The 26,165-nt window shown below is 48.1% G+C and overlaps 1 protein-coding gene across 3 annotated transcripts; it reads left to right on the forward strand.

Moving 5' to 3' along the window:
• The first annotated feature begins 175 nt into the window (after positions 1–175).
• LRRC14B (leucine rich repeat containing 14B) lies at positions 176–25,685 on the forward strand. 3 transcript variants are annotated; one of them, XM_080388659.1, is made up of 4 exons: positions 9,679–9,764; positions 10,588–13,625; positions 15,133–21,164; positions 23,190–23,288. In XM_080388659.1, exons 2-3 carry the CDS (start codon positions 12,721–12,723, stop codon positions 15,776–15,778), a joined length of 1,551 nt encoding a protein of 516 aa, XP_080244785.1. In that variant the 5' UTR covers positions 9,679–9,764; positions 10,588–12,720; the 3' UTR covers positions 15,779–21,164; positions 23,190–23,288. The 3 variants fall into 3 exon arrangements, with proteins under 3 accessions (XP_080244786.1, XP_080244784.1, XP_080244785.1); XM_080388660.1 differs by lacking the exon at positions 23,190–23,288 and adding an exon at positions 25,171–25,685 and having other exon boundaries at positions 176–13,625; positions 15,133–20,311; XM_080388658.1 differs by having other exon boundaries at positions 176–13,625.
• The last annotated feature ends 480 nt before the right edge of the window (positions 25,686–26,165 follow it).

Here is a 26,165-nt window from a genome sequence, read left to right on the forward strand (position 1 = left end):
TGTGCGCCTGCGCGAGCCGGCAGCTGGCGGGCGGCCCTGCCTGCCTGTGCGCCTGCCGCCTGCGCGCCCCGCCCCGCCCCGCCCCGCCCCGCGCCGTCCCGCCCCGCCCTCCGTGCCCGTCCCCGGCGCTCGTGGCCCGCCCCCCGGCGGGCCGTGCCGCGGGGCCGTGGCTGAGCCAGTGGGCGCTGTGGCTGCCGGCGGCGGAGCTCGGCACCGACCACCGGTACGAGACAGACCCGCGGCGGCACCGGCAGCGTTTGCGAGAGTTCGCGACGGCCGTCTCTGCCGCTTCTCGCCCCCAGTCGCCGCCGCCGGGCTGCGCCCGGCCGGTCTTCGCCACGCACGCCGGGCTGCGGCGGACCGGGGCGCTGGCTCCCGCCCCGACGGCCTCGTCCGCGGCGGTGAGCGGCGCCGCCGACTCGGGGACCCCGGGGTCTAGCTCCTGTGGGTGCAGCCGGTGACCCAAAGACCCGGCCCCGGGCACGTCCACCGGCTCACCCCGCAAAACAGCGCGCGAGCACACAGCCGGCACCCCGCAGAGCCAGCCCCTTGGCGCGGGAACCCCGGAGCCCCTGGAGCCCGCCCATGCCACCGAGGACTCACAAACTCACCAGCCCCTGTGCATGCAGCTAGGGGCCTCTGCAGCACCTGGAGCCCAAGAGTCCCCCCACGCTGTCCCTGCGCACCGGGGACCACCTCCCCCATACCCTGGTGCCCGACCCCTGGTCTCTAGCTTGGGACAGGGTGTTTCCCCGTGGGAACTTGGCGCTCCCTGCCCCAGTGCACAAAACTGGTATCTCAGCACTGCCCAGCTGCCCACAGCCTCCGGTGCCAGCTCCTGTCGCAGCGCCTGGGGCCCTTGCCAGCTCTTGTGGGGTACCTGGCCTTCCCAGTGAAGCATGGTAGCCGTGCGTTATGGATGGCCCCACGGGCACCATGCCATGCACCTGCCAGCCCCCTGCAGCGCTGGCACAGCATCTGTGCACACCCGTCCAATGCACCCTGGCTGCGCAGCATCTTCCTCTCACCTGCAGGACTGCTTCCCCTTATTTTGTGACTTTTTGGAGCATTGTGCATGCCCCCATGGGTTAAAGTGTGCATTCCCTCTCCTGTTACACAAGTGTTGCCAGCCCTGCTTCTACTCCCATCTTGCATATGGTTTTCCAACACGAAGGAGCATTGTGGATACTTGCCTCCATCCCCGTCCATGCCCTCCACCCTCTCTGTACAGAGAACAAGTGCCAGACAGCTGTGGGAACCTTTCTCCCTAGATGTGCCACCCCTTGAGCCTGGCTCTGCTGTGTGCGGGTCCTAGGTCCGGGCACCTCTTGAGCTCTGTTCTGGTGAACGACACATGGCTTTTCCCACCGTGCTCCTGCTGCCAGTGACTGATGGGTGAAACAAAAAGAGTGGGATGAGGGGGCAATTTGGGCACAAAGATGCACCGTCGGCTCACCACCCCTGCCTGCCTTGCCAAGGATGTTGGTATGTGGGACCCTCCTTTCCGCTGAGAAGGTGCTTGAGGATGGGGAGCTGGGCGTGGCCTCATTTCAATGTGTGGTTATCAGAGCAGAGATGCTGAGGGGGTTGGGGTCTGGCAGATGCAGCAAGGATGCCTGCAAAATGGCATAGTGTCTGTCAGTGCATTTGTCCCTCCAGCCACCCTGAGCTCTGCATCCATGCCCTTGGCTTCAATTTTATGACTTTTGCTCTCACAAGTAAAACAGTCTCAAACCTGCCAGAATCAGATCCAGGCTGCTGTGATTTTTTCCTGGCTTGTGACTGAGGTTTTGGGGCTGTGCTGTGCTGCTTTCTGCTGTAGAAGTGAAGAGACAAGTGGCAAGCGTAGATTAGCTGGACAGGGCTGCCACAGATGCTCTGAAAGCCAGTCCAAGGGGACTGGGCTCTGTGACAAGTCTGAGAGTAGCAGCAGCTCTGAATGAGCTACGGAAGGAAATGCCAGGGATTTCGAACTCTGTCTGGAAAGACTAACAGACATCCTGCTGGGGAGCACCGATAACCTCATCACCCGCCTGCTCTTGCCTCTCAGTCTTAATTTTTATCTCATTAGAGGGAAAACGGGTTATAGTTGTTTCCATGTTATGTCCTTGCCAAGTTGTGCTTGGGTAGAAATAGTTATGAATGAGGCAAGCAGGGTTATTTTTCCCCTTAAATCCTGCTTTCTATCCATGGCAGCTGCCTGTACTTCCTTTGTTCTTTTAAAAACACCCACTGGTTTCTTTGGGAGTGTCTGGATCCCTTCTCCTTGGTAAGAGAGACAGACGGAGCTGAGAGATGTGCCCCCCACTGCTTTCAGAAGTAGCTCAGTTCAAATGGGTATCAGGCATCGTTTGCTTCCCCAAGCTTTGGGGCAACTTCTCCCACTTTCTCTTTTTCCTCCTATTCCTTAGACGTGGTGATGGTAGGACAGCTGAGCTGTGTGCTGCAGAGAATCAGGCTGGGCACCACTCAGAAAGGTCAAACAAATTAAATGAAACTGTATTTGGACGGCAAACATTTTTGTGATAGGACAGCCCATGCTCTTGCTTTAAGAGTTCTTCTGGTGATGGTGGGGGATTCACTGTGACATTTGATTGCTCTGCCTCCAAGGATCATAAGCCCCAGCTGTAGCCTGTGGCACACCACAGCCATGGAAAATACCTTGCTGGGACTGGATGCCTCATTATTTTCAGCTGCACTCACAACGCATCCATCCTGGTGCTGCTGAGATCTGAAATGGCACTTTGTGCCCTACAGCCCCAAATCCCGGCCGCTGCCTGGAGCAGGAGCGCTGGCTCCTTGGCTGGCACACGTTGGCAGGCTCCACCGGCCTCCAGCTGGGTGATGCCAGTGCAATTTGCCACAGCTGGAGACCTCATCCCACTCCTCTGGATCTTTGCATGCCACATGGAAGGGTGAGGTGCTGCGTCTGCCAGTGCTGCATGGAGCATGCCTGGGGCCAGCCCATGCCTTTCGCTTGTGGGACTGGAGCTGCTGGAAAGGGAAGGGTGTTCTGACCGGGCCACAGAGCACCTGCTTGAGTATGGTGGGAACACGCATGGAGGCAGGCAAGTGTCTTCTGGAATTGCCCAGGCTGCCTTGGGTCACGGAAGAGCTGTGGTTTGTGTTAGTCCCAGGGCAGGTTGGTTGTGGTCCTAAGCTGCCCCAAAGAAAGCATCTGAAGGGAAATCTAAATGTAGTCGGCCCAGTGAGCTCCAGATGTGGAAGGGCCATGTACACAAGTCCCATACTGGCGTACTCCTGTTGCAGTCAGTCCTGATGTCTAGGGAGAAGAGCTATGCCTCATACTTTTAGGGATGACTCTTAAGAGTGTCAAAAAGCAGCAGTGCAGCAGGGATGTCTTTCCCCTGTCCCAGTTTCAGCTGGGACAGAGTTAGTTTTCTTCCTAGTAGCTGGTGCACTGCTGTGGTTTGGATTTGGTGTGAGAACAATGTTGGTTTTAGTTGTTGCTGGGTAGTGTTTATGCTAAGTCAAGGACTTTTCAGTTTCTCAGGCCCTGCCAGTGAGAGAGCTGGAGGAGCAGGGGAAATTGGGAGGGGGCACAGCCAGGACATTTGACCCCAACTGGCAAGGGACATTCTGTACCATAGGACATCATGCTTAGTACGTAAACTGGGGTGAGTTACCCAGAGCGTATGGGATCGCAGCTCGGGGACTGGCTGGGCATTGGTCAGCAGGTGGTGAGCAACTGCACTGTGCATCGCTCATTTTGGTTTTTATTTTCCTTGAGTTGTATTTCTCTTTCTGGTTTTGTTACCTCCCTTTCCATCACTACTACTACTATTACTACTACTACTACTTATTACTACTAGTAGTAGTATTAGTGTTATACTTTATTTCAATTATTAAATTGTTCTTATCTCAACCCACAGGTTTCACCTTTGTTTTTCCCAGTTCTCCTCCCCATCCCACCAGGGCAGGGGGGCAGCGAGCGAGCAGCTGCCTGGTACTTAGTTGCTGGCTAAAGGGATGACAGTCCTTTCTGGCACCCAATGTGGGATGTGAAGGGCTGAGATGACAACAGATCTAACCAGACTGTGTTAAATTAATGTTGTAAGCATTCATTGTATTGGTTTAATGGTAGTTGTTTACAACGTTGATTTGTTTGCTCTCAGAGTTGTTTGGCTTGCTCTCAGAGCTGCCTTATGTCACACCTCACTTGCAGTTTTTGTTCCCTGTTGTGCTGTTTATCCCTTCTGGTGCCTGGGCTAAGGTTATCCTTTTGCTGTACTTTGTAATACTGGCTTGTGATATGACAGAATTGCTGGTCATGAAACTGATCCGGTATGTGTACTCAGCACTGCCATCACCCCTGTACTTTGTGAGTCATCTAATGGGAACTATTAATAATCATACCTTTTGCCTTTTCTCCTCAGAAAGTCAGGCTATGGAAGCAATATCCTTCCACATCTTCCCCTTCCCTGCCAGTTTAATTACAGTAGTGTTTGAGAACTTTGAAAATTCTGAATGTCCTTGGGATGTTGAAACCAGCATAATCCTATTGCTAGGAATGCTGAATGCATTCCAAGTCTTGTTTAAGGTTTAACAACTATTTAGGAACACCATCCAGAGGTCTGCTCCGATGTTGGATAGTTATGAGTGGCAGGGTGTGTGGGATAGCATGACCAAGTACCCAGAACAGTGAGTACTGCCAGGGTTTCAGAACTTCACCCCTGAACAAGTGCAGAATCCAGAAAACCTAGTTAAATATTTGGAAAAAGTATGCTGTCACCCTGGCAATTCCAGAGAGGCAGGTATTACTGCAGCGTGCTGGTGCCTGGCCTGTTCAACACTATTCAATGTCCTCAGAGTGAAGAGAAGGTCCCTGGATCTGATGGCAAAGCGACAGGCACTGTGGCTATTCCAACTGCAGCAACAGGCACCGTGGCTGTGCCAATCCCCATGACAGAGGCTGCGGCTGAGCCAAAGAACCAGCTCGTGATGGTACCAGTTGCCCCTATACGCAAGAAGAAATGGATATGAAAGTCAGCTCATTTAGCAAAGGACGAAGCAGGGCCATCACAAGAACAGGAGGAAAAGGCGAAGCAAGAAGTAACTACCAAATCCCAATCCCTGAATGAGCTGTGGCATATGCAAAAAGATTTCAGCTGTCATCCAGATGAGCGCATTATCACCCGTCTGTTTCAATGCTGGGATAACAGGGCTAATGGTTTGGAATTAAAGGGTAGGGAAGCCAGTAGGGAAGCCAAACAGTTGGGATCACTTTCTAGGGAGGGGGGACACAAGTCCTCAGCCTCTGGAGGCAACTCCTGTCAAGCGTGAAGGAAAGGTATCCCTTCAAAGAGGATTTACATGTTGCCCAGGCAAGTGGACTGCAATAGAGAGAGGTAGGTATCCAGTACCCAAGGGAACTAGCCATGCTGGAGACTATTTATTACGACCTGAACAGTGTGCGCTTACCCACAGATCCAGACAAAGTCCAATGCACACAACCCACGTGGCGGAAAACTTTATGGAGTGCACCAGCTTCACATGCCAACTCATTTGCAGTAATGGGCTGGAGAGATGAAGTGGTACTGATGGTGGGTGAAGTGGCTCGCCAGCTCTGGGAATACAAAGACAACATCTCTTCCTTCCTTGGCTGTGGAGAAACTGTTCCGGGAACTCAAAGAGGACCGATCCTATTCCCCACCTATACATGTTAACAGTAAGTGTCCTTTTGATTAAGAGGGAGGATACAGGAGGTACACACCGCGGGGTACTCTGTGGTTTTACCAACGTAACCATGGAGAGGACATGAGGAAGTGGGATGGAAAATCCACCTTAAACCTAAAGGTACAGGTATGTGAATTGCAAGGAAAACCCATCACAAATGGGGGTTCTTCTGGAAAGGCTGCTGCCCCAGCCTCCAGTGGGCAGTTTTCCAGGCAGAGTGGAAGGGCTGATCTTACTCCTGGTCCTCTGGAAAGGAATTCTAATCCATTTTTTAAAGGAGTAAGCGGAGGATCCTATGACCAGGACTCGAGGGGCCCTGCCTCCAACCAAGTGGAGGAGAGGGACGACTGGGCTTGCTGGACTGGCATGTCAGACCCACAGGAATACAAGGCTTTAGTAGATACTGGTGCACAGTGTACCCTAATGTCATCAAGCTATGCAGGGACAGAACCTGTTAGTATTTCTGGAGTGGCAGGGGGATTCCAACAGCTATAACTGTACTGGAGGCTGAAGTGAGCCTGACTGGGAATGTGTGGCAAAACCCCACCATTATGACTGGCCCAGAGGCTCCGTGCATCCTTGGCACAGACTATCTCAGGAGAGGTTATTTCAAGGACGCAAAAGGGTACCAGCGGGCTTATGGTATAACTGCCTTGGAAGTGAAGGAAATTAAGCAGCTGTCTACCTTGACCGGCCTCTTTACCAGTGCTTCTAAAGCTGGCAAGAAGCCCAAGTTTTTCCTCATATAGTGTTAAACACAGGGGAGAATTCAGTTAAAGTGTGCAGATAATCGTGCAAATGACAGGTTCAAGTGGTTGTTTTAATTGACAAAGTTGCTGTAATGTGACTATAGTTGTTGTCTACATAGCTTAATTTCTAGCCTGTTTTGATTTTTCCTCTTAAATATTCACTCCATTGCCTTCTCTAGTATGTCTGGACTACTACCTTGATGTCTGAAAAAGTTAATAGGTTTCTGCTGACAGGAAGTTATAAATTTTGGTAAGGTTCTTGACTAGGAGGCTTCTTTTAACTGGAAAAAAAACTAATGGTAGAAAGGAACTTATTAGCAGAAAAGTAGCAAGGACTAACAGCATCCTCTCTTTTTTTTAGGAAGAACAGATTGGCATGTACGCGTTGTATACCAAGAGCAAGACACAATCAGATTCCCTGCTAACCAGCCATGGAAATGCCTTCTTCAAAGTAGTTACTACCTAGTTCCTCACTTCATGTAAATTATGTGATCATTACTTGTTGATTTTATTGTTGCTTAGGGAACATAGCTTAGCAGCACTTACCCATTTCTGCTACTTCTGCAGAATAAGCAACAGAATCTGTGGCAGGGGTCCTCAAACTTTTTAACCAGGGGGCCGGTGCGGATGCAGTGGCAGGGACTCATCTGCGGCTGCTTGGTTTCCCCCCCAACCCCCGGCGTGGGGGGCAGGGGGGGTCTGTAAATACCAGGGTCCGGATTGAGGACCCTGGGGGGCTGTATCTGGCCCGCGGGCTGTAGTTTGAGGACCCCTGATATGGGGGATAAGATGAAGGAATGAAGGTATGCAGCCTGCAAAGATGTTTCGGTTGGTAGTTTCTTGTTCAAGGCAGGCAGACTGCTCCCTGCCAGAGTGAAACAGATCTTACGTAGCTTAAGCCAACAGAAATTGTCAGGTTTAGCAAGACACACAGGAAAGTGGCAAGCGTGTGAAGTAGCAGCTTAGTGTTTCCACACCTTGGAGTGATGCTTGTTAAAGAATTTGGTTGCATGTGCTTTACGTGCAAGCTGCAGTATCATAAATTGATTCATTATCTTTTATTGGTTCTGTGTTGTCTGATGATGATTTATTTGGGAGAGAAAACGTATGGGCTGGAAAAAGCCAGGGAAGTACCTGAACTTCAGGCATATTTGAGGGCTTGATCTTTCCTAGTATTGATGATCTCAGATATGAAAGGGACAGACTTTGCCCTGTTAGCTGAAAGACAGAGAATTTAAATATCAGTTTTGAGAGATTAGACAAGATAACCATGCTTGTTTAACACTTCCTTCCCTGGAGAGGAAAAGGGAGCCTCAGTGGTCTGGTACAACCTCTCCTTCAGTCTCCTGCCACCCTCCATGCTTTAGTATTGCTGCTTATCTGACCCCTTGGTAAAGCAGTACTTCTTTGATTCACAGACTAATTTTCTGTTGGCTTAGGCACATTGTGAGATGTCATCATGATTTTGGAAATAAACACGCTCTTACTTTATTAATTCTCACTGTACGGTATTGCTAATCCTGTCTGTTCTGCAGTCATGCATACTGTCTCTTAGAAAAAAATAAGGCAAAATGAAACTTTAAAAACTCAGTCTTGCCTGTTCTCCTCCATCAAACACAGAAGCCTTGCAGGGAAATGGGAAACAAAGTATTTCTTGAGTTTTAAGCCTTCTCTACAAGCAATAAGAAAGTGTAACTTTGTTCCTTTCTGGAAATAAATTGTTAATTAGCAGTTAAATGTTTCAGTTAGGAAAAGAAGAATATTTAAGAAGTGATCTGAATGTGCTGAAACCTGTTGGACAAATTAATGCTGTGAAGATAGTCAAGGGCAATACTTAGTTTATATTAGTTGTCTCACCTTATCAGCACAGTACCTCTCCATAAACATTACATGTCAAGCAGCGTTTCATGATCCTTCTTCTCTAGGCACACTGTTCTCTAGGGTTTCTTAATTAGTTGTTATTCTAAGGATTATAACTTAGAAACCTCTGTGGATTTTTTCTTTGTAGAAGCCTTAGCAGAAGTGTCCTTTAAGTTCCATGGGAAGGGGAGTGTAGAAAAGGAAGCTGTCATGGTTTAACCCCAGCTGGCAACCAAGCACCACGAAGCTGCTCGCTCACCTCACCTCACCTCACCCAGAGGGGTGGGAAGAACGGTTGGAAAGGAATGCAAAAATCGAGGGTTGAGGTAAGAATAATTTAATAAATAAAGCAAAATCCATGCACGCAAGCAAAGCAAACCAAGGAATTCATTTGCCACTTCCCATGGGCAGGCAGGTGCTCAGCCATCCCCAGGACAGCAGGGCTCCAGCGCGCGTAATGGGGACTTGGGCAGACAAACACCCTAACGCAGAGTGTGTTCCCCCCCTTCCTTCTTCTTCCCCAGCTTATATACTCAGCATGATGTCCCATGGTATGGAATGTCTCTTTGGCTAACTTCGGTCACCTGTCCTGGCTGTGTCCCCTCCCAATGTCCCGTGCCCCCCAGCCCTCTGGCTGTCAGGGCCCAAGGAACTGAAAAGTCCTTGACTTAGTATAAACATCACCCGGCAACAACCAAAACCATCAGTGTGTTACCGACATTGTTCTCACACCAAATCCAAACCGCAGCACTGCACCAGCTACTGAGAATAAAATTAATTCTATCCCAGCCAAAACCAGGACAGTTCCCTGGAAAGGGGGGGTGTAGAACGGGAAAGCGTAGAATCCTACAAAGTTTTCTAAGTAAGTGATCTTAAAAATTTTGCATCATACTTCAGCCAACTAACTTTTGTTAGCCTGTGCCTGTCGTTTGAAACTGAAAGTCACCACAAATTGTAGCTTGCCTGTTCCACGTTTTTGAAATGTGGACGTCTGTTTTCACCACTGGAGGTCGGCACTACCTTGTCTGACACTTGGCAACTCGTTTTCTGAGCTGTCGATAAAGCAGATGCAAAGTAAATTTTGTGCATGCTGGTTGAAACCAAAGCAATAACTCTACAGCTCTTGGTGACCTGTGTTACAGTACCCATGTACAGTGAAGGTGACCATAAACTGAAGGCTGAAAAATATTTTTTAGATTCCTCCCGGTTACTTTGAAGATAGGCAAGACTTATTTTTAAATTTAACCATTTTTTTTTTTTTAACCAGATCCCACTGAAAAATGTTTTCTAAATGCTGCCAGTTCAAGAATGGAATATCGCAGATACCATCTTATTTAACTGAGAATTTTCTGTACCTTGTTGCCTTTGCAAGGGTATAACACGCAACATAAATCAAAGGAGCTGAAGGGCAAAGGTAGATGCAAGAAGATTCACCAACATCAGTGCAGCTGTACACCTGTAAGTACTATTACTGGCAAAAAGCCAGTCAATTTTTATTTTGCCTATCTTTGTCATCTTAGAAAAATGGCGATATTGAACTAATGCTGAGGTCTCTTTAAGGTCCAGATCCTGCAAATGTCAAACTACTTTCCATGGGATGAGTAACTAAATTAAACTATCAGTTGCTTACTGCAGCATTTTGATTTCTTTTGTGTTGCAAAACTGCCATGTTTTGCTTTGTGTCACAACGGTGACATAACTGGGTGTCAGTACGGTAGGCTTCGTCTTTTAGCTTCTTACACCATACAGTGTTGTTTTACACTTCTGTGGTTGACGCATTTAAAAATCCATCTTTTAGAATCGTTCCTGGAGAAACTAGATTTCAACAAACAAAAAAGTCCAATGAATAAAGTTGTCAAATGATTATTTTTTTCTATCTGAGTTTACTTAAAGCAAGTCACTAATTGAAATTTCTGCCTTACGTTTTTGCCGAGCGACTTGCTTGAGTAACAAAATAGATTCTATCCCACCTTAACTCATGGTATAATACGTTACATGAGTGCCAACGTTTACCTTTAAGTTATTTTGTTGGCACTGTTCTACCATGCTGTGCTGCTTTTTTCTGGGAAGGGTGATACACATTTGTCAGTAAGATTTCTCACGACAGAAATCTAAGCCCAGTGTGAGGACGACAGAGTCTGACCTCATGAATCTGGTTCAAACAGCTGAGATCACATTACAGGAATAAATCACATTGACTGTAATCCAGCAGAGCTTTTGAGGTAGCATCTCTTCTGGCTGAAACAAAACTGTTTGATAGCAATGCACTCTGTTCTTTCAGACCAACTTCTCAGATCTGAAGACTTTATGAAAGAGTGTCCAGATGCAAAAGATATGAATGCACAGGAGAGCATGAACACCCAAACCATCAGTTCTGTTAAAAGCCCTGAAAATCAAGCGAACAGTCCCTTCTGAGCACCTGTTACAGTCTGTCACCAGCAAGACTTCACCACCGTGTTCACTGTCACACCAGCTCCTACAAACTGGAGCTTGAGACAGGGTGTTTCTGCCTGTAGAGCTATTTGTGACACTCAAATAACATTTGTATGCAAATAAAGACTATCTCGAACAGTTAGGGAAGAGAGCAAAATGGAATACGATCCAATGGGATAGGCACCCAAAAGAGGCAGAGACTGAATATTAAAACTGAAGAGATTCTCAGTTAATCAGGCACAACAGACACTGCAGGTTCAACATTAGACAAAAATACCAGTGAGTTTAACAATGTATTGCAGAGCTGATGCAAACTGGAGGTAAAGGTTGCATGCTCCTAAATGAGTACTAGTGAGTCAGAGCAATTAGCTCTTCAAGCTTAATTCCCTTATGCATGAAGTGGAAAGTAAGGTGCAGGCCTATTTAACTTACGATAAAAATCCCTGTTGTCTCAAGGGAGCAGTGGCAGCAAGATCCCCATAGTGTTTGATCCCCTGACATTTGCAAGATTCTGTGAGGATAAATAAACTGTATGATTTAAGGATATTACATGACTTCTGGATCCTGCAAGTACATGAACTTACAATCAAAGCTAATATCTGACATCTAGCTACAGTTGGATACAGCTGTGCATTACCAGAAATTCTGTGTATGTGTTCATCCAGACAGAGAGAAATCCGATCCCGGCAAAATCAGTTTGGAATTTCAGAATAGCTGACTGCACTGCACTCACTGCCTACACGCATATATGCGTGTACACCAGTATGATTGGCTGAAGTCTGCAAATTCAGTCAAGGAAGTATGCAAAGTAGAAGGAAATATTACTGTTACTAAAAATAATACTATTTTATAACGAGACAGAAGGAAACAGGAAGGCACGGTATAAACCCAGATTCTCTTTATGACCCAAATATGCAGGTAGAATAACGCTACTTTTCCCAGCTGGTATTTGTTTTTTATTAGGAACATATGTAGATCTGTTTCATATATGTGGCAGAAAGGGGCTCTTCTTTTTGGATTAGACCAAGGCTAACATGCTAGCCAACATGGAGCCAAGGACAACATACTCTACTGAAGCATTCTTCTACACAGCCCATACCCAGAGACTGCTTTACTTGATCCTTCTTCATCCCAGTCATCAGTAATGACTTTTATTCACTTTACTGACCGGCCAGCTTAAACCATGATTTTTCTAACAGGAAAGATCATCTGTTGCTCAAAGCAACAGCAATGGGATGCTTGTCTGGGAAGTTATGAGAAAGTTCCAAGTCTGTGCTCTGTCTCGTTCAGCTTGTCTTGTACTCAACCCTCAGTTTCCTATCACAGGCAAGTGTCTCCATCACTAAGGCTCTGAGCTCTTCTAGAGCCTTGTGTCTTTTCCACTGGAGCCACAGTATTTAACTATTCCTTGCTGATTGGAAGGGGAAAATAGAGGGAGGGACATTGTGTAGCTCAATGACTGTATCACCTCAGTCTTTCCTTATGGCTATAATTGTTTGAAGATTCTTGATGCTAACTGAGAAATCTTCCCCATTGAATTCAGCATGGGAACCCCCAGCGTATCATTTTTCATACAAGAAAGTGGAATACAGATCGTGTTATATGTTTAAGTTGGAAGCCTGAGTGCCTTTTTGTATGGCATAGGAAAGTTACAGAAATATTGTCATGTATGTGTGCTGCCCTGATCTTACTGTTCCTGCTGGGCAGTGTTCTGTACTTAGTTGAGTTAGCTTTGTTATAAATATGAGGGTTTAAATGAATAAATCCTCTCTGACCAAAGATCTCACAGTTAATTACTGCAGAATCACAGTATAGCTCCAAAATAGAAAGCAGAGGATCAGCATGTTCATTCTGCCTTCCAGCAAGGCTTCTGTTAGCAGCAAACAGCAGCTGCAAATAAAAATAGAAGGTAATAAGCAACTAGGAGCTTTAGTTAAATGCAAAAGTCACTCCTCGTGACAGCAAGGAGTGCAGAGCGACAATGAAGTCTCTCCGATTCATTAGTGCTGAAGCATTCGTGTCAAAAGCAGAGTTTGCCAGAAGGAGTCTCAGCAGTGTTGCCCATAATCTTTTTCCTCTTCTTTTTAAAGCCAGTTATTTACTGGAGCAAGGTGAAGTGATTCATGACTTGGTAGAGAACTGGCCGCTTGTTGACTTCAACATGGGAAAACTTTTGGGAACTACTGTGGACTACAAGGAAGACCTGAGCCATAGAACGTGCTTAGTATGCTTGGAAAGCTGTCTGACCGGGCTGAGAGACTATGTGCTGAATCATCCTTCTCCCTACGTGAAAAGGTTGAAAGTGGTTGACCTGACGGGTATAAAAGATGTTGAAGTTCAGTTTTGTGAGTGTAAGAAGACAATGGGCAGGTGGGCCAGGACACAGCTGCTCTCTAAGCTTTGTTTAGAACTGCTGCTTCACCTGCAACACACAGAGTGCAATCCAGGTACCTTTGAAATCAGTATTGATGTGCTAATTGACTTGTTTGTTACAGAGCGGAACTATGAGCTGGTAGTGCAGGCCCTGTTGAAGAAGTGCTATTGTCCACTGAAGATCTGCTGTGTGGCGTTAAGATCTGACAACCTGGCTTTGCAGAAATTCTTCTATATCATAAAGCTCACTGATCCTTCTTTGTTGCGCAAACTGGAAATAGTTCACAATGTTCGCTTGGAAATGGAACACTTGGAAATACTCTTCAACAGCATGCACTTCCCTCTGTTGATGTCCTTGACCTTGCCAGCACGAACATTTAATGTGCAGAGGTTCACAGCTACAGATGAACGGATGCTTACTAACATTGGAGAAAAGATGGGTGAAATGACGCAGCTGACTGAGCTGAGCATGCCATTTTCTATACTCACAGGAAGAATACAGAAACTGCTCAGGTAATTTGGTCATCCTGCTTCCAGTCAAACCGTAAAGAACAGCCCTTTGTGCCACCAGCAAGCTGAGAATCTGAGAATAAGGGGAAGTGAGTATATCTCAGGGGGTGTGTGAGAAGGGACAGCAGGAAGCTAGGAAACAGTATTTCTTGGGGAGAATTGGAAGCCAACACATACCTAACACACATAGAAGACCTGGCTCTTCCAGAGCCCATCTGATGAGTATGAGGAGAATATAGTTTTCACTACCACGTAAGAGAGGGGTACACCCAAACATTTTTGATTTGGCACATTCTTGAGCTTATACCTCAATCAGCTTGGGCTGGCCTTTGGTGCAAGAGCTTAGCCATATGACAAGTATTTTTTCAGGGTCTCTAGTGAATTCTTGTCTTCTAAAAAAACAAGCAGTAAATATACTGATTCCACAGATACTGTATTTTTAGGTAGGCAGGGGGGATAGCAGACTGATTTGAGACTTCGGTTTCAAACCTTTTATGTTTGTTGTCTCTGTTGACGTCAAGGGAAGAGAGATCTGATGCTTTTCTGATGCAAATTAAGCTAATGTATGAATATTCATGATTAATTCCTGGGGAAAATTGGCAATTCTTTAAAAGATAACAAGTTGCCAGTGAACAGTGTTTATATTTGAGCAGGAAAGAAGTTAACTGTGGGCTTTTCAGAGCATCTAAAAAAACCCAAGGCAGACAAAACTTTCATCCAGACAAATAACGCTGATCTAAAATTCCTCCTGTACAAAAAAGACATTTAATTTAAAAGTTGTGAATGGCACACTGCTTATATTGATGGAAATAAATTACAAATTTCTAACCTTGATCCAGCTGAGGTCTGTGGCAGAAGTCTCACTAAGATTTAGTATGTGTGAAAGGGTTCTCTTCATTTTCATCTGTCAGAACTATTTTATATTCAGCTAGAATATTTGCACATAATTTCAGGTACACTTCTTACAACCTTCTGCTTCCTCAGAAGGTCTCTTTGCAACTCCAGAACAATACAGCGTAACCTCTTGAGCATTTAAAAACAAAACTAGAAACAAAAGCAGATGTCTTGTTAGAATACTGATTGGCTTTCATATTGGAATTAATCCTTCCTTAGAAATTATCTAAATCTCTGGAATTATAAGAGGCTTCTACAAGCAGCAACTACCAATGCTTTTATGGTAGTTACGATCTGCTATTAATCCAGCAAGTAACAGACTCCTGTCGACATACAACTGGTTACAGAATAGACACAGAGAATGTTACCAAGTTAATCCCCCTTAAAACAACACAGCTGGAGTCATGTAAAGTAGGAGCTAATTCATGGAACTGATTTCAGGAGGGAAATATACTCATCATTGTTGGCACATGCTTCTGTTTCTCAAAAGAGTTTAGAAAGAATAATGAATGTGGCAGATGGTTGTATTCATAATGTGGATAGTTGCATGAAATCTTGTAACTGTAGCTTTTCAATGTTTTATGCCTTAAAAGTTTTTCTCTCTTTAATTCTGCAGCCCACTAAAAACTCCACTGAAGATGCTGGATGTTTCTAACTGCTCATTGAACCATGCTGATATGGCCTATTTAGCCAACAGCTTCCATGCTAATCACTTAGAAGCCCTGGACCTGAGTGGTCACAATATACCTGACCTTTACCCATCAATATTCTTTAAGCTTCTCAGCCATTCCTCTTCAGTGCTCAGGAGTCTTACCTTGGAGGATTGTAACATCCAAGACACTCACGTCTACATGTTGATATTAGGTTTAAGCCCTTGCCAGAGACTACAGGAGTTTAAGTTTCTTGGAAACCCACTGTCATCCCAAGCACTTAAACGTCTTTTCACATTTCTCTGTGAGCTGCCAATGCTGAAGAATGTGGAGTTCCCAGTTCCAAGGGACTGCTACCCTGCTGGCATCACCTACCCGATTGACGATGCCAGTCTCTGCAGATTTGACCACCAAAAATATGAAAGTGTAGCAGAGGAGCTTAACCTTATTTTACTCCAAGCAAATAGGGAGGATGTGAAGGCTTCAACTCCGCTCTTTGGCAGTTATGACGCAGCTGTTCAGGAGACGAACAATGAACTGGGAGCCTACTTGATCAAGTCCTTCAAAGAGACTTTAGAAAAGTTCACTACTTCTCTTAACAAAATGAGTTAAAGGTGTGACACAATGGTGATAAGAATGTTCTGTCAAATCGGGAGTTAATTTAGTCTTTTCTAGAACTGTGCCTTCATTGATCAGTCGAGTTTTCTTTAATTTCTCAGCTGAATTTACTTCTGTTTAGCCTCTGATCATCTGAGGTATTTTAACTAAGCTGTATCTATTGCATACACTTTGCATAAGCGCTGCTTGCTCTCAAAAGAGGGGAGGACACTTAACAGCTTATTATTTTACACAAAAGGAGTTTGTTTCTCAGTAAGACAATAGGTGTCTAAGCCTCGCCGATTTCTTACACGGTTTCCTCTGGATTTGGCAGTGAGGCTTGCAGCCCTACAGAAAAGACAGGAAAGTCCTTTCCCAAGTCCAGCAAGATGTCCCACAGATTGCGTGCTTATCCTCATTTATGACTCCCTAAAACAATTTTTGTTTTTGCCTTTGGCCTTCTGAATTCACCGGACTGTGTTTTACCCGGTACATTCCCAATAGTGGGGATGTTTACGTGTCCCTGTGCCCATCTTTCTTCTGCAGAAGCAAGAACGATAAACATCCTTTTGCATGGGGAATTACGGAGTCTGTTTAATATATTGTGCTGGTGAGGAGTAAAGTTCCATACCGAGAAGGCAGAAAATCAAATTGTTGACTGGCAGGGGATTTCTCTCCACTTCCCCCAGCAATACCAAGCAGCCTGTGAGGACTCTGCTGAAGCTCTTGCCAAGTGTATTTTACAAAGGTGTACCAGGACAGAGCTGCACAGCCATGCTTGCACTGTCAGTAGCAAAGTGCCTCAAGCTGTTCCCTTTGTTGAATCAGCTTCTGGGCTGGTAGAATGTACCCTGCTGCTTTCAGCTGCTTTGAGAAAGTCTGGGACAGTGGTAATGATGAAAAAAAGACTAGTGTTGAAAACACGCATAGAAAAATGAATCCAACGCCAACTTCAGAGATGTGGAAAAGGGACAAAGCCGGCTGCTGAGCAACTAGAAGTTCATCTACATAAAATACTGCCTCCTTTTGCACAGACTGTGTATTATTCTGCCACAGAATTAGAACCAGTGTCTGGAAGCATTTATTTGGCAAGCTCCAGTGCAAGAAATGTGTGTGATGGAGTAAACAGAATCCCAGACTAAGCCACACACTGTGTTGGAACATGAGTAAAGGGGCCAGCCGCGTGTCAGGATGCAGCAGTAGGGCCACAAAACAAATTTGGGGAGACTACTATAATGTGGGAGCAATCGTTGGGCAGTAGGCAAGTGTCGTAGCCTACTCAGCTTCTCACCTGTAATATTGTGAACAGACCAAAGAGAACAATATTACTGAATCTTACCCATTGTCAGCCGATCTGAGACCTCTCCTAATAGCCTCTGTCAGCTCTACCAGAGCCCAAACTGCTTTAATGTAGAACTAGAGAGTTGGTTAGCTTCTAGGTTATCTGGAGGGGAAAAAAAAAAAAAAAAAAAGATGCTCAGGTTAATGCTCAGCACTCTGCCTTAAATATACTTCAACAGTTCATGTAAGCTTGATTAAACAGCACTGAAAGTCAATGTTGTAGCAGGAGCTGAGGTATCATTGTAGTATTAAAGATACAGTATTAGGGTAACAAAGGCAATTTACTTGAAATAATGCTGAATCCATCATATGAATATGCAAGCAGCTACTAACCTAGTTTACAAAAAACAAATAAATATCAATGGGCTGAGTACTAAGCAGAGCTTACAGGTTCCACAGCATGCATTTAAATGATTTTTTGATGTCTTAAGTTCTTATGTTCTTCCTTCTAGTATGTTTTCTTGATTAAACATATGAAGGTAAAATTGAAAGTGAATGGATGTGACCTGTTTATGTTTACAGAGCACTAAAAAAAAAAAAAAATAGAAGTAATTAAGTTGCCAAGCTAAGCAGCTGTGATTTAGAAAACTGCTAGAATTGCATTCCGTATGGTCTTGCTTATATTTGGACAGAGTTCTACATGTTCCCTTCCTCACCTCTACCCTTTATCTTTCGTCTCTCTGACATTGCTGTTCTTTCCATCCTAGACTTGACCCATGACTTCTTAGCCAGATGTAAGTGGTTTGAATTTTTTAGGCCAAGGATCTACTCCTTTGGTATGAGTAGTGGCACCTCCTGTTGCTGGGACAGGACATTATGTGTATAGTAGCTGCAAACCTATGTGTAGTGATTCCTCTACCCTGGCAGCAGGACCAGCCAACAGGTTGTACCTGGAAGTGAAGGCTGGCCATTTTTGGAAGCATGTTGTGCTACAACAGCCGGTCCCTGCCTGTTTCAGTACATGCAGACAACTTGTTCATAGATAAGCTCTTATTTCAGGATATTTAGATGCCTTATGAAGACTGCTGCCTATGCAGCTATCTCTCTGCTTTTTCCTTACCTAAAGCCAGTCCTGGTCCACGCCTGTATTTTATTTCCTCCTTCTTCTGCTTCCCACAAATGCCTGCTTGTCTTCCATTTTGGGTCTTGTGTATTTATGCTGTCTATTTACACTTCTCTGGGCCAGGGGGAATCATAGAGTCATTTAGGTTGGAAAAGACCTTTGAAATCATCAAGTCCCACCGTTAACCCAGCACCGCCAAGCCTACCACTAAACCATATCCTCAACCACTGCATCTATGCATTTTTTAAACACCTCCAGGGCTGGTGATTCCACCACCTCCCTGGGCAGCCTGTTCCGATGCTTGACCATCCTTCCTGTGAAGAATCTTTTCCTAACATCCAGTCTAAACCTTTCCTGGTGCAGCTTGAGGCCATTTTCCCTTGCCCTGTCGCATGTTATCTGGCAGAAGAAACCAACCAGCCTCCTTTCAGGCAGTTGTAGGGAGCAATAAGGCCCCCCCAAACCTCCTCCTCTCCATGCTGAACACCCCCAGCTCCCTTCAGCCGCTCCCCATCAGACTTGTGCTACAGCCTGTAAATTATGCTTAAGCTGAGCTTAAGGTCTCTAAGTTGAGTCTAGGGTCTCTAAGTCAAGCCTAGGGTCTCTAAGTTGACTCTGAGTCTAGCCTAAGGTCTCTAAGTCAAGCCCAAGGAGAGCTAAAGGTCCCTAAGTTGAGCTTAAGTTGAGTCAAAGGTCCCCAAGTCGAGCCTAAGGTCCCTAAGTCAACTCTAAGTCCAGCCTAAGTTCTCCTAAACCAAAGCAAAACCAGATGAGAATGTACTTTAATATGGCTTATTACCAGCTATCTGCTGGTAGGTGTGAGCATTCTCACAAAGGTGCTGAAATTTGATTTAGGTAGTTTTCCAAGACTCTGCAAACTTAATTGAACAGAACGGAAGATCTCTGCTACCAGTAGTAGGAGTCCCCAGCGGGACCTTGACAGGCTTGAGAGGTGGGACCGTGCAAACCTCATGATGTTCACCAAGGCCAAGTGCCAGGTCCTGCACGTGGGCCGGGGCAATCGCAAGCACAAACACAGGCTGGGCAGAGAACGGGTTGGGAGCAGCCCTGAGCAGGAGGAACTTGGGGGTGTTGGTGGACGAGAAGCTCAACAGGAGCCAGCAATGTGCACTGGCAGCCCAGAAAGCCAACCAAGCCCTGGGCTGCAATCAAACAAGCCTGGCCAACAGGCTGAGGTGATTCTCCCCCTCTACTCCACTCAAGGCCCCCAACATAAGGAGCTGGAGCTGTTGGAGCGAGTCCACAGGAGGGGCCCGAAGATGATCAGAGGCTGGAGCCCCTCTGCTGTGGGGCCAGGCTGAGAGCTGGGGCTGTTCAGCCCGGAGCAGAGAAGGCCCTGGGCACCTTCCAGTGCCTAAATGGGGGCCCACAGGAAAGCTGGAGAGGGGCTTTTTACACGAGCCTTTAGCGATAGGACAAGGGGGTAACGGCTTTAAACTGAAAGAGGGGAGATTTATGTTAGGTATTAGGAAGAAAATCTTTACAGTGAGGCTGGTGAGACTTGGAATACGTTGCCCAGGGCAGCTGAGGGTGCCCCATCCCTGGCAGTGGCCAAGGCCAGGCTGGACGGGGCTGGGAGCAGCCTGGGCTGGGGGGAGGGGGCCCTGTCTGTGGCAGGGGGCTGGAACTGGGGGGTCTTTGGGGTCCCTTCCAACCCAGACCATTCTATGATTCTATGAAATGATTATTAGAAGGAAAATTAGCAAGAAAAAATATTAAATCTGAGTTTTTCTAAACTGATCTTTAATAATAATGTTAAGACTATCTTTCGGGGACATTATTCTTCCTTAATTGAAATAACTGCTCATATTATAGGTAAGAAGGAAAGTGTTAGGAGTTTTAGCCTCTGTCAATATTGGCAGACACACATTGTCGTGTAAGAGTATTGCTCATGTTGTTAAAGAAAATGTATTCTTAACTAAGAAATTTAAAGTGCTGAAGCAGCTAAGTGGCAGAACCAGGCCTCGTCCCTAGCGTAGCCCTAATCCAAGGCTGGTTTAAAACCCAGTCCAGTTAGTCAGTGGGAGAACAGAGAAACAACAGATGACCAATTTGTGCACACAGGTGCTTGCAGAAACACAGGTGGTTTTAGAAAAAATAGTATATGAGAATAGGAATTGCTTGTTCAAAGACTAAGCGTGCTTGAAGGAGCATGTGAGTTAAAGTTGGCAGAAAGAAGATCATGATCAGAGGAGGAGCCTGGAGCCAAGGCAGAGCCTGGAACCGAGGAGATGAATCACCTGGGACAGTCAGGCGATGGATTTGCAGAACTGACAGGACCAAAGGAAACTGCTACAAACTTCAGATGTTGACTAATGGTTTGATAAGTGTATATAAGCTGTGCTGTATCGCTTGGTTCTCTGCCACTCACTGGGGTGGTGGCCCAGCTCTGAGTTGTGACTAAAGAAAGCCCCGTGGTACCCACGTGTGTGTGAATTTCTCCTGGAACAACAGCAATCGCTGGGACTTATCCGTAGGACACACCGCACCCCCTACTTGTGCCACCGGTTCCTTGTGCTGCTGCTTCTCCCTTGGTAACGGGGTGGGGGCATGGACACAAAGAACCACCCGACTGTTAAAGCCGTCAGACGCAAAGGACTGAAATGCTTGAGCCACGTGGGTGCTTTTGCATACGGAGGCAATAAGTATTAATGCCCGGGCTGCGAGTGGGCAAAGGGCAGAGCGATGGGCACCCCGCAGCCGCAGCGAGCATTCCCGGGGTCCGGTGGCGTAAACTGGGCCGAGATCCCGCCCAGTGCTCGCCCGGCCAGTGCTCAGCACGGGGCTGGTGGGGACCTGCTGCCATCTAGCGACAAAAAATGAGGTACTGCAGCCACCCGGTTGGGGGAGCGCTGCTGCTGTGATCCGGCGGCCAAAAATCGGTGCTGCAGCCCTGGCGCCGCCGGCCGCCGTTAACGGCACCGCGATCCCGCGCTGCCTGCGGGGTGGTGCCGCGGCGCCCGCTGCTGCCTCCCGGTACGGAGCCGCCGACGGGCGCTCGGCGTGCAGAGCTGCAGCCCGGCGTTCGCGGCCAGCGCTGGCCCCCGCGGCGCGGCATAAGCGCTGCAGGAGCAGCATGGCGGCGCGCCGGGGCGGTGCCAGGAGCGCGGGGGAGGCGAGCGGACCCTGCGGGGGGTGGGGGTGTCTCGTGCCCGCCGGCCGCCTCGGGGGGCGGCACGGGGGACTCCAGCCGCCCGCGAGCCGGGTGCGGGGGTCCCGGAGCGCCCGGGGGCTGAGGGGGGGGGGGCGGGGAAGCAGGAGGCCGCCCTCCGGGCGCCGGCGCCTCCCCAGCTCGCCAGACCCCCGAGCCTGCCGCGGCCCCGCTCGCCCCGCGCCGCTGCCCCCGCTGCAGCATCTCCCCCGCAGCCGGGCCCCAGCCCCAGGTGCCCCCGGCGCTGCCGTGGCGGCGGCCAGCCGGCCCCCCGCTGCCGCTCGGGAAGGGCCTGCGGCGGGAGCGGCTCCGGGCGGGGCCGAGCGGCGCCGGTCACGGCCCCTCGCGCTTCTGTCCCTCTGCCGGGGGCCGCGCCGCCTCGGGCTGGCGGGGGTTGTCCCTGCCCGGGCTCGCCCCCCGCGGCGCGGGTGCGGGAGGGGAGCGGGGGCCCGGCCCGGCTGCGGGCAGGAGCTGGGCCGGCCGGGGAGAGGCGAAGGAGAGGGAACCCGAGGGCGGGCGGGCAGCAGCTGCCTCCTGCTGCGGGCACGGAGGGCCTGGCCCTGCGGGGGGGGGGACACCAGCCCCGCAGCAGCCGGGTGCCAGCGTGCACAGCGGGGTCCGTGTGTCACCCACAGCCTGGGGCGGCCCCCGGTGCGCGAGGGAGCGACGCGCCGTGTCCGGGAGGCCGCGTCTTGCGAGGAAGAGCCGTGAGACACCCGGGGGTTACCGGGGGTGGGGGAGCCGAGCGGCCGGCGTTCTGCGGGAGGGAGGCAGGGAGGAGAGAGGGGGAAAGGCGCGTCTGAGCCGGCACATTTTCGCAGCGGTACCAAAGCGAGAGCTGTGGTGAGTCCTGGTCCGTGGGACCCTGTCTCCCCTCTTGTGTGCCCCAGGCGCCCCCTGCCCCTCCTCTGCCCCCCCTCCCTTCCCTGTGCCGCTGTGATTTTGTGTGTGTGTGTGTGTGTGTGTGTGGGGGTGACCCGGGCTGGACCGAAGCTGCTCTTACCTCTCCCCCTCCTCCGCTGGACAGGGGGGACAGAATATAACAAAAAGCTCACGAGTGGGCACAAGGATGGGGAGGTCACTCCGCCATTACCTCCGTGGGCGAAACAGACTGAACCTGGGGAAATCAGCGCGATTGATTAGCAGTCAAGTCAGAGCAGGAGAATGTGCAGGAAAAGCAAATCTTCAGAACACCTTCCCTCCAGCCCCCGTTTCTACTGGGCTTAACTTTACTGCCGATTTCCCTGTCTCCTCCCCGCAGGGGGATGGGGAACGGCAGCTGCGGTCAGTTGATCACACGTTGTTTCTTCTTGCTGCTTCTTCTTTCTCCTCCTCCCCAAACTTTGCCATACAAACCCATCGTGTTTTGATTCCCTGTAGCTCTGCATTCTGTTCTTCTGTCCTGCTCCCTCTTCTCTTCTACCTTTATCACTCATTCTGCTGCTCCCTTCTTTTTTACTCTCTCTGATTTTGTCCTACTCCCTCTCCTTCTTCCCTTTTCTTCATCCTCCATCTCTGTCCTGCAGCCCAGGACAGGTTTTTCCTTTACATCTCTGTCCTGATCTGTATCTGTCTCTTTTTTTTGGTTTACTTCTTTTTTTATTTTCTCCACCACCCCCCCACACCCCCCCCCGACCCCCACCCCCCATTTCTCTGGCCTGTTCCCTGGCATTCTTTTCCTCCATGCACGTGTACGTGCTGCTCAGGGTCCAGGGAGATGTCTGGAGGCAGGGGGCACCTCAGACAGGTCTGTGTCCGAACAGGCTTACTATTGCGGAATTACTGACTTCCCCCAGGCATGGGAATCTCCCAAGCCAACACCACAACTGACCTGTTCTTGATTTTTAAAGGTGACACCGTGAAAGGATGGGATAAGAAAACCTGATGCCCTGAGCACGTCATTTCCAGAGAAACACGTTGCCTGTACACCTTCATTTGGGAGGAGGACATTAAGTGTTGACTTGTTTCAGCACAGCTGTGCTTTTATTAAGAGGAATAGCCTTCTCTTTCTTGTTAAGAGTTAGGGGTTGCTTTTTTCTGAGAATTCTGCCTGGTTCAACAATCATTGATCTGCTGCGTGCTTTTCCCTTGAGGAAAAGGACCCTGTCTCAGTCTTATTTATTCACTAGGGCGCTCTCCGTTGTAGAATAAATTTCTCACCAGAAGGCTCCAGTGCTGCTTCCAAATGGTGGCCTGGTTGCCTGCGTAATGTATCTGTAGTTCTGTCTCAAGGAATGCGTTAATGGTGTTACGAATTATAAATAAGGTAGCTTCCTGCCGTAGGAAGACAGTGTGTTGGGTTTGAAACCTTTGGGTAGGACAGAAGGAGGTTGCCACCCTGGGTCAGTGGTGAGTGCTGGCATGTATCGTCTGATCTAGAGCTGATGTCTGTCACCGCTTTAGCTCTAGAATTACTCTGAGACCCAGGGAACTCCAGTTCCCTTCAGCTGCAACCTCGGAGCTTTTCCAAGCAGTGGGATGAAATTCCTGTCACAAGCTCTAAGGCTTAAGGAGAAGGGGGCACAGTTTGAGTTTTCTTCCATGTAGGCGTTGGGGAGGTACAGTTCTGAGCTTAGAACTGGCCACTACTGGGAGACGCTTTCAAGTGAACTGAGTGTGGCTCTGGGCACCCAAAGCTGGACAGGGTTGGCAAATGGTGATGTAGAGTTTTGCTAGTAAACTTAACCAGCCTGTCTTAACGAGCAGGCATGTTCTTTGTTTGCAAGCACCGTTTAGTCCCGCCTAGGCATCCCGAAAGTTTGAAGGGCCGTGGTCACATCTTCCCTTGGTCACAATGAACAGTTGCCTGTGCAGAGTTGCTTTTTAAGGAGCATGCTGTGGTTATATTTACTCTCTTTGGCTTTGCATTTGGGAAATAATGTAACAGTTACAGCTCAACTGAAGGAGCGCGATACCTGCTGTGGCAGAGGAGATGTGTTTTGCTAATTCTTTGGTGTGTGTCAGTTTGACCCCAAAATGACATTGTGTCAAAGCTTGTGGCCAAGTTCCGCTGTAGATGTTGACTTGGGGTATGAATGGCTCCAGGTGTGCTTTAGGAGAGCTCTGTTGGTGTAGATGCGCTGAGCAATTGCTCTGCTGTGTGTGCAGCTGTTCTGGTTTGGCTTCCAGGTGTGAGCATGCAAAAGAAAACTCGCAACTGTGGTCAGCCTTGCTGTAAAATCAGAATGGTTTTTACTGCTGCCTGGATATCCGAGAGCCTCCTGAACGTTTCAGGCAGGCCAAGCGTTGTGCCCCAGTATGTCTTGAGAGTCCACAGCTCTGCAGTTCCCTAGAGGGGCAGTACAGGTAAGCTTGTAAGATCCCAGAGCTCCTTGCAAGTTACAGTAATGGAGTTTCTTTGGATATATATTTGGATACATGTGCAAGCTGAAAAGGTATTGTTTGATTTCCTGCTCAAAAAGCACAGATCACTTGGGTGGTCACGGACACTTGTCATTTACTGAGGAAATTTCCATCCGTTGGATGGAAAGGGAAACAGTACAGAGGCAATATTTAAGGTTTGGGGTTTTTTGTTTGCTGTAAAACCTGGGGTTTTACCATTTTGCTCCATATTATCTGTTAAAGAAAATGTATTTTGAAATAAGAAATTTAAAAGTGCTGAAGCAGCTAAGTGGCAGAACCAGGCCTCGTCCCTAGTGTAGCCCTAATCCAAGGCTGGTTTAAAACTTAGTCCAGTTAATCAGTGGGAGAATAGAAAAACACTAGATGATCAATTTGTATACACAGGTGCTCTCAGAAACACAGGTGGTTTTAGAAAAAATAGTATATGAGAATAGGAATTGCTTGTTCAAAGACTAAGCGTGCTTGAAGGAGCGTGTGAGTTAAAGCTGGCAGAAAGAAGATCATGATCAGAGGAGGAGCCTGGAGCCAAGGCAGAGCCTGGAACCGAGGAGATGAATCACCTGGGACAGTCAGGCGATGGATTTGCAGAACTGACAGGACCAAAGGAAACCGCTACAAACTTCAGATGTTGACTAATGGTTTGATAAGTGTATATAAGCTGTGCTGTATCGCTTGGTTCTCTGCCACTCACTGGGGTGGTGGCCCAGCTCTGAGTTGTGACTAAAGAAAGCCCAGTGGTACCCACGTGTGTGTGAATTTCTCCTTTAACAGATGGTGACCCAGACCATCTAGGGTCTTCTGCACTAGTGCATCTTTTGCACTAGGATGCAAAAGGAAGGAGTCAGGAATCTCTTCTGCACATGTCCATTACCAGCGCTCTACTGCCAGCAACTAGGTGAGATCACCTGATGAGACTTAGACAAGGGTAATTCCAGACACAGACCTGAAAGTATTCTTGTGTTTAAATTAAAAAAAATCACATACTAGTGAGGAAGTTAACAAATTTGATAAGAATGGGAAATACAGCCAGCCTTGAAAGGGGGACGCCCCTTGCTGAGGTTTTAGAGAATTGGAAAAAGATAGCCCTGGCACAGGCTTTGCAGAAATGAAAATTCATTATTTTATGCCAGGAGGAATGGCCATTCCTGACCCGTACTAGAGGAGGACCCATGGATGTGTGGCCTCCTAGAGGAGCTTTTGAGCCTCATAAACAAAAAAGTTTGAGAATTATTTTAAAAGACTCTGGCATCCAGGATATTGATTATTGGTATATGCAGTATAATTGGGCACAGCAAAGAGGTAAATCACCTCAAACAAGGGGAAGCTCACTTGCCTCCAACCCAGAGGCAGAGGAAACGGACCTTCCCACTGCAGGAATCTACCCTTTGAGGCTGGAATACATTCCGAACCCCAGAGCAGGACCCTGAGCTCCTCCAGAGGTTCCTTCCATCAGTCACTGCGGT

The sequence above is a fragment of the Falco punctatus genome, assembly GCF_963210335.1.
Source record: "Falco punctatus genome assembly, chromosome: 5".
NCBI classification, from domain to species: Eukaryota; Metazoa; Chordata; class Aves; order Falconiformes; family Falconidae; genus Falco; species Falco punctatus.